The sequence below is a fragment of the Myotis lucifugus genome, unplaced genomic scaffold (genome assembly GCF_000147115.1).
Source record: "Myotis lucifugus unplaced genomic scaffold, Myoluc2.0 scaffold_320, whole genome shotgun sequence".
NCBI lineage: Eukaryota > Metazoa > Chordata > Mammalia > Chiroptera > Vespertilionidae > Myotis > Myotis lucifugus.
The window spans coordinates 114615-133627 of NW_005871368.1; the positions used below are offsets into that span (position 1 = coordinate 114615).

General features: G+C 44.4%; 1 protein-coding gene across 1 annotated transcript in view; it reads left to right on the forward strand.

Moving 5' to 3' along the window:
- The first annotated feature begins 888 nt into the window (after positions 1 to 888).
- The window catches only part of FARP1 (FERM, ARH/RhoGEF and pleckstrin domain protein 1), a 224164-nt gene continuing 206039 nt past the window's right edge, over positions 889 to 19013 (forward strand). The window contains exon 1 of the mRNA XM_023764187.1: positions 889 to 1082. Within this exon, the coding sequence (XP_023619955.1) occupies positions 912 to 1082 (171 nt within the window). The 5' untranslated portion in view covers positions 889 to 911. The remainder of the gene's footprint in view (positions 1083 to 19013) is intronic.

Genomic DNA, 19013 nt, shown 5'->3' on the forward strand with positions numbered 1-19013 from the left:
CAGCACCACCTGAGCTCTGCCCAGGTGTCAGGGTTGAGACGTTTGAACTGAAAGCCGTGGTAGAAGCTTCCAGGTGGAGAACGAGTGCAAAGCATTCAGCCAGAGAGCGCTACACATGATGACCTGGAGCGAGACGGGCATGGGAGAAGGGGGAGTGGGGTTGTAGCACGAGAGAAGAGGGGACAGTTTGGGAGGGAAAGATGATTGTGTTTTGTTTTTAGGAAAATAACTCTTGATACTATAGTATGTGCTTGGAAAAGGGGGTACAAGGTGGGAGGTAGGACAGAAATGAATTAGGAGGTAATTGTCATAGAAACAAGCAGAAATCAAGAGAAAAGACCCTACGTTATTTCACCTGTGTTTGTATGAGTGTATGTTTAGTTTCCTCAACCAGATTATAAATTCGGGAGCCACAGTGTGTGTTTTACCTATTTATCTTTATAATGCTCACATTATTTAGTATGTTAGTGTGTCTGTAAAAGGTACTTAATGGATGCTAATGATATGGCTTAGGTTCTATTCATTATCTTCCCGCCAGACTCAGAATGTATAAGAAGTAGTGCCTAGCGTTAGGTTGAACACAACTGAATCTATGATATGAATAATGAAGAGCTTACTGTAAAAAGAGGGAAGGATGAAATATGTAAAAATATGCAGAAGAATAAACCATGTGCCTCTGTTTGCGTGCCTTGAATGGGTAAGGTGACATCGCGAGGCAATGGACTGAAGCCTCACCCTGTGTGGTTCCTATCAGATAGTGGAGACCCTGGCGTGGTTTGGGGAAATTCCCAGGATGGAGGGCAGAAGACGACAAGTGCTACCAGGTGGCTTAAGTGAGTGAGTCTCCGCTCTGATTGATGTGTTTCTCTTTCTCACTGCTTCCTGCAGATACTATATAATCTGCTTTCATCATGGGAGAAATAGAGCAGAAGCCAACTCCAGGATCGCGACTGGGGGCCCCAGAGAATTCAGGGATCAGTACCTTGGAACATGGACAGAAGCCGCCTCCGACACCTTCAGGAAAACTCATGTCCATCAAAATCCAAATGCTGGATGACACCCAGGAGGCGTTTGAAGTTCCAGTAAGTTGGGGTGTATCTGAACTCAAGCGTGTGAGCAGTCTTCAGCATGGGGAGGTTCATCTCATGTTTCAGTGACATGGGGTGTCAGGAAGAGGGTGTGTGTATTCTGCCTCCGCCGCCCCCCCCCCAACACTCTCCTCTGACCCATTCTGGTTCTGAGCTGTCTGATCTTTAGATTTATGCGTGAACTGCCTATATAATGATATCAGTGGGCACATCACTTGAATTTTACTGACTTTCCCGATACAAATATATATGTGTATGCATATGCATATGTATTATATCTGTTTGAATTGGAGAGAGTTGTGGTCTTGTGGCTGGATCTCAGTTTAATTTGCTTATCACAGGCACTTTGTGTGTGTGCTTGTGCGCGTGCCACTGCTCTAAGGTACTGGTGAGAAAAATCCCGAGAGGACCGTCGAAGCCCTGCACGAGTGTTCTCATTCAGAATTTGACGCCCATGTTCGTGGGTGGGGAGTGGGATGCAGAGAAACCCTGACCCACACCCTCAGTGTGGCAGCTCTGGAATGGAAGAGCCCGTGTCTCAGGGGCAGAGCTAAGGAGCGTCTGGGAGCTGGGCGGTGGGGAGGAACCGCCAGCCTTGGTCTCTTCCACTGTTTTCCTCAGAGTCCCTGCCTCACTGCCCCCTGCCCTCCCCCCTCCTTCTCCGGCCTCCTCCATAAATAGAACTCCTGCTGGAGCTGAGGGGCCCACCAGTCATGTACTGATGGAGGCTTTCTTGTTCCCAGGCTGGAGAGCTAGGTGTGTGTGGCCAGCTCCCCAGGACTCGGACCGCACTTTCCTCGAGAATCATTATCCCTTATGTGGGTCGGAGTCCAGAGAGTTCTTAGCACCCTTTGGATTTCGTTTCCCATGTTCTCTCTTGGGTACTAAGCACCACCTCTAACATCGTGGGGGAAGAAAATAGCTCTCGAATTCCAAACAGCCAACTTATAAACACACTTTGGGAACACAACCTGTTTTTAAAGTGGAGCCGATCCGTCTATTATTCCTGTTGGTTAGAGCGACTGAAATTTAAGTTGGCATCCACGTCTGTAACCCATCATTTAATCATTTAAGTGATATGATTCACTAAATTATATTTATTTCAAAGAATATTGTCCAGAGAGTGTGAATTATCATTGTCTCAGGGAAAGATAAGCCTCAGAATAGCTATGTGTAAAACCACCAATTTATTGCACATCTCAAACAATCTTTGTGTCTTTCTAATTTTCTTGTTTTGCAATTCATATCTAGCAAGGCTTTGGGAACATCTTCGTATTTTGGTGAACAAATCTGTTGCTAATCTGCTGAAACTGTAAAACTAAATTGAGGAGCGCACCTGCTAGCCTGTTAGAATTAGGCCTTTTAGAACGCATGGCCCGCCCCCTGCCTCCCCCTCCACCCCCCTTGCAACTTTTTCTCTGCATTGTCAGACTGGTTTGGTGAGGTATTTAGTTTCAGTGTTTCAGTATTTCCTATTTGGTTCTGTTAAGACTTCTGGGCCCAAGTCTGTAGCAGCACATTCTCTTAAACGGTGTTCCTGTATGTGGTTTGGACCCGGGAGCTATCAAATGCTGCTGTTGTGTGCACAAACTACAGGAAGCATTGTACTGTATTCAATTGCTGTTCTTCAGTTCCCTAAACCAAAGAATGTCAAGACTCTGCTCTTAGCTACCTACTGTTTAGGAATTCTGTAGGAGCTCTCTGTCTGAGAAATAGGAATAGAAATATGTTTTCACCTTTTAAAACTATATTACTTGACAATTTCTGATGTCTGTGCTTTGTATTTGTAACTCCTCTGCCTGGAGGAAACTTTTTCACCCTGCAACCCCCTCACCCATAAACTCCTATGCACCCTTAAAGGCCCTGTCAGTTTTACCCAGATGCCAACTCCCTGAGGCGAGGGCTGGGGCTGGGGCTTTTTCTTCCCTCCTTCAGACCTGTTTGCTCATACACCTAGTAGGGTGGAGCATGACTGCCTGGGTTCAAATCCCAGCTTCTCCTACTAACCTGTGATCACCTTGAACAGGCACTTAACCTCTTTGTATCTCGATTTTTCACCTGTAAACTAAGGCTAATAATAAACCCTACCTTATTTTCTGAGAGTTAAAGGAGTTGATACAACTGAAGTGTTTGGAACGACTCTTGGCACATACTAGGCGCCCAATACAAGAGGGATTAGTGGTATTGACGTCTGTTTGCTACCTCACTGCTGGCTTCTTGGCAGGGACCTTATCTCATCCCTGGCACCAGCATAGCATCTGTTTTGTAGTAGGTGCTCATTAAATGTTTGCTGACTGACTGTCGGGATGAGTTTATTTTACAAGTAGAATTAATTGTTAATTTTTCACATGCCTCACCCATTCATACCTTATTTTTATTTTTCTAGTTTGGTTAGAATGTTCCTTCTCGACCAACGGGCAACAGATGTTTTCTACAAGTGCTTGCAGAAAGGCAGATATCAGCATTTTTATTGGCTAAGCTGATTCTCAATTGCTACCTTATGGTCTTTAAGAACTGAAACAGCAGCTGGAAGGCAGCAGGCTGGCCACGGTGACTCGGTCCCTGTGCTCAGGATGGAGGAGAGTGACACAGGATTGCAAGAGACCCCACTAGCTCCCCAAGTGCTCCCCATAACTGCTTTAAAACGTTGCTCCAAAACTTGATGCTGTGAATTCATCAAGGCTCAGTGACCCTGGAAGTGTTCCCCTCTCCCACACGTGATCCTCCTTGGATTGGGTGCCCCAAGAGAATGAATTCTCCTTGCTCACTCACATTTGCCACACAGATGAGCAGGGCACACGGCCAGAAGTCATTACAGTTTCCCTTTGGGAACATTCTTCTCCGAACCATTTTTTTTCCTTGGGGATTGAATTTCCTGGGCCTTTTCTTATTGTAGACCATGAATATGGGCAAAGTAGTCATTGTAAATGCAAATTCCCTAAATATTTCCTGGCACAGATAACCAATACTCTCCAAGATTGCCTCCCTTGCTATTTATAGCCTTTAAAAATTATTTAGGAGTTTAACCTTTTCAGAGGCCTTGGCAGTGAGCGTCAGACTTTCCACTCTGTAGCTAGTTTTACCACTGCCCTAGCTCTTGAACTTGGGCAGTTTTTTTTTTAGGTATTTTCTCTGCAGAGTTGAAAGGTCGAAAACAATACTTATATAGAGTCAATTCGTTCTCGGCATTTTATCATCTTTATGTGGAAAAAGCTGTGCAAATAAGCCTCACCCTGTGGGTTTATGATCTATGCAGCTTCCTCTTCCAACCAGAGGTTATAAAACCAACGGACTCTGAGGATCTGAAAGGGTTAATGACGCCCCTCCTCTCCCCCACCAGTATCATTACCCCTTAAGGTCCCTGAGAAGGTTTTATGTGTCCTGTCCTCATGACCCTGCTGGTAAACAAACACACTTCCTCCTGACGTTTTTAGGATAAGCAGATGGTTTCTTCTCCGAGTGTTTATTCAGTTTGTGTGTTTTCATTAGCAGGGTCACTCTAGGAAGAGCCGCGAAGAGCAGAGGAAATAAAACCAAGCCATCTTTTGCTTCTCTTGAGCAGCCGGGGTGAGAATGGCTGGGAAAGATGCTCGTGGGTGACAAGGAGACTCCTAGTCTTGGTTGAAGAGTGAGCAGGAGTTAGAGGTGTAGGCAGGTGGAAAGTAGTGATGCGTTTAGGAAGTTGTACCACAGTGTTAATTGTGGCAGGAAGAACCCAACGGTCAACCATGGCCATCCCAGGAGACAATCACTGTGCCTTTTTTGTAGTTGTGTCTTGTCATCACTTCACTCGATGCTTTTACAGCTTCCAACTGCCTGAGGGTAAAATATGGACTTCTGAGTTGGGGAGGTCGGGAGGTCGGGAGAGCGGAGGGAGCCCTCATTGAGGGCGCCCTCATTGCTGTCGATGGCTCAGATTCTTGAGCTGCTTCCATTGTTTTCCTGGGTGTTTTCCCTCCCGCATGAGCATCTCAAGCCAGGAAATTATTTTCTTTGGTTACGTGCTTATTTTTGGCTTCCCGCAGGTAGTGTGAGTTCTTTGGGGGGGAGCAAGGCCTCTTCTGTTCTTGTTTATCATTGGATCTGACACCTGAACGGGGCCTGGACCCAGCACGTACTCCATACCTGTGACCGACCCACACCTGTGTTCAGTCATTTAACTCACACATTATGAGAAGTGGTTGGTGCTGCCTTCTCCTTGAGATGAGGGAGCCCCTGGGAAGAGCTTTGAGTCACTTCCTCACATTTGCAAAGTTAAGGTAGGACTGGGATTGGAGCTCAGCCCGCATGACCGCAACACCGTCTGCCTTCCCTGCACTGAGAGCCACCTCATAAGATCCCTGGGCTTCCCCTGCCTCACCCCATTGGGTCTTCGCTTACATGCCTCCAACAGCTCCCAAAGGGAAGGTCACCACGCTCTTCCCTTCCTGCTGCTCTGGGCCTGTCCCCGTCCTAAGCACCACTCATCCTCTACTTCTAACAAAGTGATCAAAATGCCACGAACTGTCCAGGCCTCCCCCCAACCCTGGCTCTTGCTGGGGGCCTGCCTTTCTCTTCATACAGTACTTACTGTCTGTGCATCTAATTAGACTTTGAGTCACCATCCCTAATCTTGCTTCTCTCCCTAATTAGTTCCTTTATATATATCCCTGCTGAGACTTTATTTGCTCATCTGCAAAAAGAGGTGTTTGGTCCAGATGACATTCAAGGCTTCTTTTCTCCTTTTTATTTTTTTGGAAGTTGGGACCCTGTGTTGACATCTTCTTTTTTAAATATATTTTTATTGATTTCAGAGAGGAAGGGAGAGGAAGAGAGAGATAGAAACATCAATGATGAGAATCATTGATCGATGCCTCCTACATGCCCCCTACTGGGGATTGAGCCTGCAACTGGGGCATGTACCCTGACTGGGAATCGAACCGTGACCTCCTGGTTCATAGGTCGACACTCAACCATTGAACCACACTGGCCAGGCCTGTGTTGACATCTTTGTTGATGAATTGTTTAACTTTTCCATGGTTGGATTTGTTAATTCCTCCAGCAAATGGTAAACTGAGAAAAGTTTTAATTATTATTTTTAATTAATAATCCCTCGCCTCCACCTTTCAAAGCCTGATGAGACACAGTAATTACATGTACCTAGTAAGTGCTAGAAAGAATAGCGGTGAGGATGAGTCATATGCTATGATTTATATATGATATGCTTCTTATGGGGCATCAGGAAATGTCAAGACTTAATTTGTATGTGTGGAGGGGAGAGAGTCACTTACGTAAACCTCACTGAACTAAATTGGACCAAACTATATGCCACTTGACACTGGGAGATAGCAGACTGAAAGAAAGTACGGATTTTCTAGAAATCACATTAGTAGCAGTAAATAAACAGGTTTGTCTAAAACAGGCATCTCAGATTTTAAGAGAAGTAATTAGTTTGCGTGTCATAATAGAGACTGCACAGGTTTTTACTAGGGGCAAAATTGCTTCCACTCTCTCTGAGACCTAATTAGGAGTCTCAGACTGTCAGCCCTTCAATGATGAAACATTTATTTCATTTTCTTACCTTTTGAAATGAAGCAGCCACGTAATTTCGTTAATTGTCAGTGAAACCTGGGCTTGACATCAATGGAGAGCCTGTTCTTCAAGGGCTTGGCGATTCGGGGGAAGGCCTCACGGGGTGTGGAGTTCTGAAGCTGTCTGCTGCAGCGTGCGCTCAGGGGAAGGACAAGCAGGAGTGTGTCTTTTCTGAAAAGCTCTGTGTTTGTGTGTTTGCTTGCGGCCCTCCGGTTTACATCAGGCAAAGCCCAGGCTCTGCTTCGAGTTGGGCTTGTGCTCACTCAGAGCAACTGTGTCTTTAGGAAGTCGCCTTCCTTTTCTTTGTCTTGTTTATTTTGAATGAATTACGTGTCCCTTTTTAATTTTCATTTCAGCCATCCTGGGGGGAATGTGCCCTCTTTGATAAGATGCTGAAAGTCTTCTCCTCTTGTTGCCAAAGAGGCGAGATGTACATTTTAACTACAGGTCTTGCTTCTCACTCCCTTGAGATTAACCAGTCCCTGGCCATGGGCTTGTTCCCTCCAGTTGACCTGATTATAGTGATACTAGAAGGTAGAGATGAGTTCCAGGGCTACTTTTTTCCCTTTCTTTTTAAAAAAATTAAATTTATTGGGCGGGCATGGGTGAATCACCAAGTTTCAGGTGTACAATTCTATAATACGTCTTCTGCACATTGCATTGTGTGCTCACCACCCAAAGTCTAGTCTTATCTTGCATGAAATGCATGTACAGGAGGGGAGGTGATAGGTGCGGTGGCGAGACCTAAATAAAATTTAATTGGCCACTTAAAACCAGAAGGGAGATGTGTGTACCCAGCGCTGTATTCACTGCCTCTTACGCAGGTCCGGTTTAAACCAGAATGAGGAGAAGGAATTTCACAAGTTCACTCAGCTTTTTGAAAATAAGTCAACGTTTCTTTCCCCTTATCAGTGTTGCTTTTGGCTCCTTTTATGAGCAAAGTTTCTGAAACCGTATTTTTGTGTCCACTCTGCTTTGCATAGCCCCTTCTGTCTTTTATTTCACTTGAATGATAAATGGTGCTGTCCGGGCCTGGCCTCGTGAGGATAAATTTAAAGGCTATTTTAATAGATTAAAACTTTTTTCATAAATCATTTCGGCTCAATACTGTTAGCCTTCCTTGCTAGCTCCTTAGAAGCAGAGAGCAGAATTTAAATGTTGGCCCGGAATGCTTGTGTGTGCCCCTTTCAACTCTGGACGCTTGTGATCAAAGCCGTTTCTGTAGCCCTGAACTGATGGCAGGAATTCTCGAACAGCTGTTTGCTATTTTCTCCCTGAAAAAAGAATCACTCAGTAGAACCTAATAAATAAAAAGAATACACTGTCATTGAGAAGGTCTGTATCTGACGTTACAGGGGCCAACATCCTGAGAAAACATAGGGAGTCGGAGAAACGGCTTTTTTTCTCCTCTCTTTTTTCTTTTCTTTCTAAAAAAATATATTTTTATTGATTTCAGAGAGGAAGGGAGAGGGAGAGAGAGAGAAAAACATCAATGATGAGAGAGAATCAACGATTGGCTGCCTCCTGCACGGCCCCTACTGGGGATCGAGCCCGCAACCTGGGCATGTACCCTTGACTGGAATCGAACCCGGGACCCTTCAGTCTGCAGGCCAATGCTCTATCCAGTGAGCTAAACTGGTTGGGCTTTTCTCCTCTCCTTTAAATGGAGATACATTTTCTTAATTATAAGAAACAAGGTTAAAGGGAAAAGTGTAGGATCTTGGATCCTGGCTTCATTGCTTGTTAGCTGTGTGGCTCTGGATGAATAGATAACCATTTCCAATCTATTTCCTTGTCTCTAACTAAGGAGACTTCCTGAATGCCTTCTGTACAAACACTTTGCAGAGTTATGAATACATATTCGGTTCTCATTAAAGTTAGTGCTTCTTCTTTCTTTCATTCTAAGCTTTAGGGTCATCATTGTTCTTTATCAGAATGGGGATCCTGCTTTCATTGTAGAGCTGTTGGGTAGATGAAATGGAAAGAAGAAAGCATGTGAAAACACTTCAAAATAAAAAATTGCGTACTTGTGTCAGGTGGGTAATTCTCCTCCCCTCCCCCAGCTTTTTATATAATCTCACATTAGACGTGAGCTTTCTTTGGAGGGTGATTCATCACCTGAAACAGATGTACCCCAAGTGGCTTTCGAAAGGCTGTAAGAATGAAGTGACCCTTGGGTAGTGGCGATGAATTCTCAATTTCTGGCAACAACAACAACAACATATCTTTAGCTTCTCTGAGCTTCAGTTAGGTTAGCTTTTAAATTTGAGGGGCGGCCCTGGCTGGGTGGTTCAGTTGGTTGAAGCGTTGTCTCATACACCGAGGTTTTGGCTTCAATTCCTGGTCTGGGCGCATACAGGAGGCAACTGATCAATGTTTTTCTCTCACATCATTGTTTGTCTCTCTCTCTCTCTCCCTCCCTCCCCCCATTCCTTCCTCTCTCTCTAAAAATCAATAAGACATATCCTTGGGTGAGGATAAAATAAAATCGAGGGGTGTTCTTTTAGCTTGTAATTTTTATGTGCGTTTTTGCTTTGTGCTGAGTTCTTGGTCTCTATTTACCTGGCCTAGAGCATGTCCATTTTCTTGAGCAAGGATTTGTCTAGTAGAACCTTGCTTCCCTCTAGCACAGACTGGACATTGGGTTTCAAGCCCCTCTGGGCAGCTCTCACAGCGTGGGGTCTGTGGGCCCAGGTGAGGCAACGCCTTGCTGGTTAGACACTCCTGTTTGAATGTCAGTCTGAAACATATTGACATACAAATCAGACTGATTTTTAAATTATTAGATTTTTTTAAATGATTCACTCATTTGTTGAACATTTGATTTGGATATCATGGTTTTAACTCCTATGAAAAATATGGAGTGATTTAACCAAGTTGGGATTGTCTGTAACTAAAATGATTGTGTAAAAGAGCGATTCTAAAAGTCTTTAGTACTTTATAACTGTGAGAGTTTTGTAGGTTTATCTCTCATTTGTACAAACAGGAAGTTAGCCTAGATACCCACAATGGAATTCTGTGGCTCTGGTGTTATTTTTTGGAATGTGATCTTGGAAACATGATATGAGTTCCACAAATGCTTATGGACACACGAGGCAAGGTGCCTGCTGGTGATAAGAAGATGAATAAAAATAATGACTACCCTTTTTAAAGTCCCTTGCTATGTGCCAGACATTGTGCTAAGCCTGTGCATTCGCTGTCTCACTGATGGCTGACCGGTGACCCTAGGAGGTAGGCATGATTGACCCCAATGAAGCTCACAGGGCATAAGGGACTTGGTCTAGGTCCTAGAACTGGGGACAAGCAGCCGGGTCCTGGCCCAGCACCTCCCCACTTACACTCTGCTTTCCTGCTGTCAGATGGTCCTACGAGGACCCATTAGAGAGGATAACCCAGCATGTCAGTCATGCTGCTCCCTGAGACAGATGCCAGTGACAGGCTGTCCTAAGTGGGTAGGATATTGATCAGGGCTGAGTCTGCAGGAGGCCCACACAGCGAACAGAGGACTTGCCATGTTCTATAAGCACGGAGACTGATAAGGGCCTCAGACAGAATGCCAGGAACTGACAGAGAAACGGAGGAGGTAGAATTGCTGGGACTTGGCAGCCAGTGGGAAGGGAGCACCCAGAGAGTGGAGGACAAGGCAGTCCTTAGGCTCACCACCTGAGGAGCGCTCTGCTGTCCCAGAGGGCCAGGAAGTCAGCTGGCACGGGCCTTTCCCTGACAACTGTTGTACTAGAAATAACGTCTTCCTTCAGTTGACAGGAAAGGCGCACTGCTGATGCTGCTAATAAAAGGCATTGCCTTATTTTAATCACAAAGGAGAATCTGTGGCTCTGTAAGGAACCTCCGAGAGTGAGTCTTGAGTTGTAGTGATTATGGAAATTGTACAGACTGCAAGTATCAAATGGAGGTTGATTGCTTGGTTTCCATTTATATAATAAAAATTATATTTACTCTTTGCATTTCAATGTCCTTGTCATCTAGAAGCTACTTGCCACACCTAACTGAAAGCCAGGCCGGGGAAACATTTAAACAGCATCTTCAACAGACTCTTTTCACAGTCATTGCAAAGGATCAGGGTGATTGCTCACATTAGCTTGTTTAATTTCGATGCAACTTACTTATGAGGTGAACTGTAAGGTGCATTTGGCTCCCGTGCAGTCTTCCAGTGGTTATTTGTCCGAATGTGTTTCTGTCAGCAAACAGAACTCAGAGGCTCAATTTCCTTTCATCTAGACGTAAGACTGAATGTCTCACGCATTGGAAAACAAGACCAAAGAGCCTTGGTTATGAGGGTATGACAGCAATACCCTTTTCATTGTTAAAATCTGTATTCGTTTCCTAGGGCTGCCGTAACAAAGCACCACAGATTGGGGAACTTAAACAACAGAGATTTATCCTCTCAAAGCTCTGGAAGCTCGAAGTGCAAGATCAAGGTGCTGGCAGGGCTGGTTCCACCTTGGGAGAATCGGTCCCATGCCTCCCTCCTATTTTTTGGTGATTTGCTGGCAGTCTCTGGTCTTCTTGGCTAGTAGACTCAGTGCCCCAATCTCTCCCTTCCTCTTGACATGGTGTTCTCCCTATGTGGGTGTCTACAAATTTCCCCCTTTCATAACCCTAATGACCTCATTTTAACTTAATTATATCTGTGAAGAGCCTATTTCCCTAATTATATCTGTGAAGAGCTGGAGGTTACTTCAATGCATGAATTTGGGGGACACAATTCAACCCCCAACAGAAGCATGTTCAGCATTGTAAGAAAAGAACATGTGTTTCACCATGAGCCTCAAGAAGGAGATCCCTCAACACGCAGCTCTTTAAAATAAAGCAGTTTATTAAAACAAAATAAAATAAAGCAGTTTAGTCTTGGTTCTCACTGCAAATTTTAAAGAAAGATTTCCTTTGTAATATTTTTTGGAAAAAAGTTAGGGCTCACTATGTGTAAGTCTGATAGATAACTTAAAGAATCCCTTACTTCCAAATTCTGAGTATGTACAACAACAGAAGTAAGACATAAAAGGCATGTGTGACTGATCGTCTCAGGGAACAGGGGACACTGGAATGTGATAGATGTCCAGTAGTCAATATTTAGTGACATTTCAGTGAAAGCTCACGCCCGGTGTTTGTGATCTTTTTCCAGTGCTGGTGTTGAATTGGTTTTCTGACTGACCTGCCTCTGTATCTTGTCCCTCCCATTACACCTGTCCTTTAGCCTCGTAGTGACGTCAACACTCTTCTCCCAGGCCCCCAGGCCTCAGTGACGCCATGCTGTCTGTTCAAATCTCAGCGAATTAGCCTTTAGGATCCTCGTTCTTCGTCAGCACCTCAGATCCTCCCTTCCTCGCTGTGATTCTGGCAGCAGCCACAGCGCCTTCCTTCTTGGCCGCTACACCCAGGCAGTTAAGAGCTGTTGGAAAAAATTACACTACTGCGGAGGTTGTTGCCACTGAAAATTTACACACTCAGATCTCACCTGGTCCTCAGAGCTGCCTGGCTACTGTAAAAGCGTGCCCCTGGCCACTACTTTCCTGGGTCCCCTGGTGGCTGTTACAGATCTCCTGGACCTTGCAAGTCTCTCACTCCTGTGACCCCCACTAGTGAGATTCACGGCAAGAAACACATGACACCTAGAAGGTTTTACATGGAAATACTTCACTGACAGGACAATTCATAGAAGCATGGACAGGAAGAGGTCAGGGAAGCAGTAAGGGATAATGAAGCAGCTGTGGGAAGCCGTTATCACCCTTAGTCCTGAAGGGGCAAGAAGGGGGATTGGTTCCCAAGGTGGTCAGGCTGTGGCCTTGCAGGAGGGGCCGGCCAGCAGGAGCCAGGCTGCAGCAGGGCCAGGACGGAACCAGAGGAGGCGGGTGAGGAGCACCCATCGGTGCCTCTTATCGCTGATCCCAACCAGAGCCCACAGGGGAGCCAAGGTGGGTGGTGTGGAGAGGTGAGCCAGCTGGGGCAGTGAGAGAGCAGACAGGGCACCTTCTCTCTCAGGAGATGACCAAGACTCCTACCGCACAGAGAATCGAGGCCTCCCTTGTGGGCTCCATCAAGGTCCGACTTCTAAAACTTAAGCTTTCTGCCTTTTCTGCCTTCATTTCTGTCCCCGCAGTCTCAGGTGATGTGTTCCCCTTTACACCACCGACCTGCCATCCTCCGTCCCGTCTCCTGCAGGACATTGCTTCACACGTAGGCACCAGGTACCTTCTGTGATTCATGGACATGCTTTTATTGAATTCAGTTTTATCAGTAGAATCCAGATGATGAAGAAAAATAAACCACACAACATATACTGAATATATAAGTGAGTTGAAACATATACCGAATATATAAGTGAGTTAGCCATCTTATCATCCCTTAGCCTGATTTAAGTATTTTTCTAAGTTACCAAGGTGACATATTTTATTAGAGCTGGAAGGTCTGGTTTCGTAATACACTACAGTGCGAGAATTACTTGCCCTGTATTAATTGGGTTTCAGTTGTGTTTAATAGCTCATCATTTCACTGTGATGGCTGGAGTTCCCGTGGCTGACCACGTGATGAAGCGCTCAGCGTCTCCTGGTGTGTGGAGCTCTCGCCCATTATTCACATCTGAAGAGGAAAACCTTCACTCCAAGCAGAGTCTTCGTGTTTCCTAACTTTCGGATCCCCTAAGGAAGAAGATGGTCTTCTTTCCCCCATACCTTTCCATTCCAAGACTGTTTCCTAAGGGGGGCTTTTCCACTGGTATCCACTGCTGCCTCGCTTCTGTTTTAAAGCTGAAAGGTACATGGATCTTAGAAAATAAAGCCCTAATTTCCTCTAGAAAACTGGTTCAACAGAAACTGAGACACTGCCAGCAGCCCTCTGGCGTCCTGCCAACCCAGGGCCATTCAGAGAGGTTTTATGTGGGTACAAGTACCATTGCTTAGTCTCCAACTTATTTTTGCCCTCTGCCCGGCTCCAAAAATGCTTGACTAAGGTTCCTGGGGTGTTGGTTTTGTTTTTGGTCATTGTTTGGTGGAACACAAGGTACTAGACTAAAGCCAGTCCGTTTTCTCTGTGCCCTGTACCCAGATGAACCTCCGGGACAGCCAGTGGTGTTTGTAAGTCCCACTGGCACCACTTTCTGTTGTGGCATCATGGTGACACTTCAGTTGCAGTCTGTTTCCTGGCTATTTCCTCGCTTAATGATGCAATTTGACATTAAATATAAGTATTCGTTTCCTAGGGCTTCTGTAACAATGTACCACAGTTGGGGCAGCTTAAATAACAGAAGTCTATTGTCTCACAGTTCTAAAGGCTGGAAGTCTGAGATCAAGGTGTAGGCAGGGTTGGTTCCCTCTGAGGCTGTGAGGGAAAATCTGCTCCAGGCCACTCCCCAGCTTCTGGTGCTTTGCTGGCAATCTCTTGTGTTCCTTAGCTTGTAGATGCATCTCTGCCAGTCTCTGCCTGCATCTTCCTGTGACATTCCCTCTCTGTGTGTATGTGTCTCCCAGTTTCTCCACAGTCATATTGGTTAAGGGCCCATTCTAATGACCCCATCTTAACTTGATCATCTGCAGAGACCCTGCTTCCAAATAAGGTCTCTGGGGACTGGGGCTTAGGACTTCAACATATGAATTGTGGGGGAGACAATTCATCCCAAATATATAGCAACTTACACTGTTTGGCTTCTTTCTGAAAGAAAGATCATTTGAGAAATGGTTGGGCCTTTTGCCTCTGCGCCTTCTAGCAGTGCCACTTCTGTATCCAGTTTTCTGCTCTGGTGCCCTTGGAACACAATGGAGAATGGGACGTTTTCCCAGTAAGTGGAAGAGACCTTCAGCTCTCCAAACTCGTAAATCACACACATGCATAGTTAAAATGAGACCTGTAGTATGGACAGCCATATTAGATGAGAAACCTTGGCTGTTTCAATCAAGTGAACTGTAGGAGTAGGTTGGTTTTGAGTAATTTCCTTCTTTCTCCAGAAATTTTCAGTGACTCAGTAATGGGAGAGTCACTGTGTAGTACCTCCTACTGTCATCCTATTGCGTTTCTAATGTCCTTCACTCTGATTCTGGGAAATAGCTGTTCCTTTGATGTATTAGTCCAGGTTGAAAAAAAAATAAGCCTTCACCGTTACCCCGGAATTCTCTCAGTCTTTAGACAGTTATACCTCTTCTAATGATTATCTAATAATCCATGAATCATTAGAGAAATGCAAATTAAAATTGCAATAAGATATCACCTCTCACCCATTAGGTTGGCTGCTATCAGAAACGGAATATAACAAGTGTGTTGGTGAGGATGTAGAGAAATTGAAACTCTTGTGCCCAGTTGGTGGTAATGTAAAATGACAGCCCCTGTGGAAAATATTATGGTGGTGCCTCCAAAAATTAAACGTAGAATTACAATATGATCCACTCTGGGCATATATTCAGAATCATTGAAATCAGGATCTTGAAGATATATTTGTATAACTGTGTTCATTATAGCATTATTTAAAATAGCTAGGAGGTGGAAGCAACCCAAATATGTATTAAAAATGAATAAATAACATGTGGCATATACATACTTTGGAATAGTGTTCAGTCTTAAAAGGAAAGAAATTCTGACACATGCTACAATATGGGTGAACCTTGAGGACATTATGTTATGTGAAATAAGCCAGTCACAAAAAGACAAATGGTATATGAATCCAATTATATGCGGTACCAAGAGTTGTCAAATTCATAGAGACAGAAAGTAGAATGGTGATTGCCAGGGGAAGGGGAAGTGGAGAGTTGTTGGCTGTGTCCATGAGTTCTTTCTTTTTTTTGCTCAATCCCTCCCCCCTCTACCCCGCCCCCCCATCAGAGCTGCCTGCCTGCTCTCTATTTGTGAATCTGTCTCTAGTTTACTTATTAGTTCAGTTTGTTCATTCAGTTCCACATATGAGTGAAATCATATGGTACTTGTTTTATCCATTCATCTACTGATGGGCACTTGTAGTTTCAGTTTTGCAAGATGAAAATGCTCTGGAGATCTATGTGACTATACTTAACACTAATGAACTGTACATTTACCAAGGTTAAGATAGAATTTTATGTTTTACTAGAGGCCCAGTGCACAAATTCGTGCACCAGTGGGGTCCCTCGGCCTGGCCTGTGGGATTGGGCCGAAAGCAGTTCTCCGACATCCCCCAAGTGGTCCCGGATTGCGAGAGGGGCCGAGGGACCCCACCAGTGCATGATCAGGGCCGGGGAGGGATGCTGGAGGTTGGCCAGCCAGGTAGGGACCATGGGAGGGCTCCCGGCTCCAGGGCATGTCCGGCCAGTCTTGCTCAGTCCTGATCAGCCAGACCCCACCAGCAAGCTAACCTACCGGTGGGAGCGTCTGCCCCTGGTGGTTAGTGCACATCATAGTAACTGGTTGACCAGTCGACTGTCTGCCCCCTGGTGGTCAGTGCACATCATAGCGAGCAGTTGAGCAGCCGTAGCATATCATTAGCATATTGTGCTTTGATTGGTTGAATGGTCGACCGGTTGACCAGGACACTTAGCATGTTAGGCTTTTATTACATAGGATTTTTTTAAACCAGAATTTAAAAAAAAAAAAAATTGGAAACTAGTTAAAATAGCCACAGCTGATTTCAGCTCTTGAGGAAAATAGTCTAGACCTTCATTTCCACTGCACTGTACTTCAGTTGAATCCTGACCGTGTACCAGTCAGGTGTTGGAGGTTGTGGAAATAGATCCAACTATTGGCAAAAGATATGAACTAATATGCTACCTCATGAGTATTGTGACTTTAGCTTTATAGATGACTGATGAAGATGCTTTGAAGATATCCAAGGTAACATTTAAGTCTCACCAGCATGCAGGGCATCATGGGATGTTTCCCTCCTATTTCTGTATCATTAGTAATATTTATGGCTCTTGTCTCCCAGAGAGATATTAAATCCTTTAAGGCTGGAGCTGGGTTGTTTGTGACCTCCCCAGCTGCTAGTGTGTGTCTTGCACATACCAGGAGTAAGTAGTTAATAGACCTTCTTTGTTCATTGGTCTACTCATGGGACCTTTTGCAAATCACTTAATTCTAAGGATCAGTTCACCTCCAGTTGCATTATTTGCTGAATTTTAGACTGTCTAATGATTGAGGAGACTTTGCAAAGATAATTTCAAGATGATACTGAAGTTAACAAAGGTATTATGCATTTTTTTTATTTTCTGGCAATTTCTATGTGAACTGACTAGCTGATATAGATTCTATATAACCTCAGAAACAGAACCTTTTACTATTGCCTAAAACATACCTTCCTGTAAGCAAGCCAAGTAGTATCTTCCTGCTGTACTTGGCACACAGATCTGCAATTAAATATTGTTTTTGAGTAATGTATGACATTCAGGCAGAGAGCTGCCAAGACATACCATTTGGACCTTGCTCTAATTAATTCCCGGCAAATGATACGTTTTCTATTTTTTGCCCTACCCACACTGTCTCCTCCTTTGCAAGGTCTCATCTGACTGTGAAGATGAAATAAGCCAAAATAGTATTTACTTATGGCGGCAATTGGAGATGTAGCATAATCTCATAAGTATTTTTTCTTAGAGGATAAAGTCATAGCACAGCATAGAATAGAAGCTAGAAGGGAGATTCAGCAACATGGGTGGAAAACTGTGGAACTTGCAGCATCTCCCGAGTTACTAGACCTCATTTATCTCTACTGTATTGGCCATTGCAAATTAGAGAAGTAGATAAAAAAGAAAAAGTAGATTGAATATATAATTTTTGTGTGTATTTTAAGAATTATTCAGAGTGGGGTGGGGGAAGCATTCTTTAATCCAAGTTGTGATGGCTTATTGACATTTCATGATGGTTGCTGGTCATACCCAAGAGCCAGGGGGCCATGGGATAAATAAGTCGTTACTTTATACTTTCCTCAGAGAATTTGGTATGTCCCTCCACAGTGAGTGAGAGGGGGAGGGAGATTTAGTGGGAACCAGAGAAACATCTGGTCTTTAAAAAAAATTAACCATAAAACCTTTTGAGTCCCTTAATACTTACCCCTAAAACAATCTGTGTTCATTGTAGAAAACTGGGAAATTGCATAAAACTTCAAGAAAAAAGCCCCCATTATCCAACCAGACAAAGCTATTGATATTTTATGCTCTTTCTGTACAGTTTTATGTATTTTCTCAATCAAGAGTCTTTGAATTGGAAAGCAACCGAAAATGATTCTGGCTAATGTAAGTACAGAAGAGGGCTTGTTGAAGAGTCACTGGGGCAGCTTACCATGGCCAAACAGCAGGCAACCGCCCCATTTGTCTTTGAGAATGTCTTTATAAAATCAGAACATATTGTACACCTTGGGAAACATACTGTTACTGATGGATGGAGGGGGTCTCAAAAAGGAAGAATCTAGGAGTATGCGAGGTACTCAGAGAAATTACCTCCAGTTTGTCCACAGCTCTGTGATTATAGGGGATGGGTTTAGCAGTTCACTGTGATGGGCTTGGGGAGCAAGCATAACTCCAAAATACTTCCTGGGCCAAGGTAATATTTGGACAGAAGATACATAATGCATTCGTAAGACCAGGGCAAGGGAGGAATAGAAAAGTCATGGCAGAAAAATAAAACCCTGGGCAAGCTTAGTGTCAGCTGGGGGAGCACAGCCGAAGCAATAAAGCAGTTTATAGGGCAACATAGGTTTTCCCATCGAGATACTGGTTTGTAATCCATTTCTATTGCAGTCTTAGGATTCATAAAGGGACCACGGTATTTTTCTCTTTCTTGTAGAAAATAAAATATCCTCTTTAAGATTTGCCCTTTCACTTAGTTTTTGTATGTGAATCTTTGGAGCCTTATATCTTTCCTTCACGTAGTCTCCCTTTCCCATTTAAGTCTTCCTTGTTGTAAACCACGGTTTGGTGTGCAGTGCTCAGATTTCATTTACTACTAGAGGCCCGGTGCACGAATTCGTGCACCGGTGGGGTCCCTCGGCCTGGCCTGCGCCTTCTTGCAATCCGGGACCCGTTGGGGAATGTCAGACTGCCAGTTTTGGCCCAATCCCCACAGGCCAGACCGAGGGACCCCACTGGTATACGAATCCATGCACCAGGCCTCTAGTATGCATGGTTAATCTCTTCCCGCCTTCCCCCTTCCCTCTGAGATTCGTCAGTCAGTTCCATGTTTCCATACCTGTGCATTGAGTGTCTGCCCCCTGGTGGTCAGTGCGCGTCATAGCTGCTGGTCAAACAGTTGTTCGGTCGCTTAGGCTTTATATATGTGTGTGTGTGGATATATATATATATACATATATATATATATATAGATATATGGTAGATAGATTATTTTGGAGAATGGCTTAGGGTTTGTAGGGAAAATTGAAGTTGTTTTTAGATT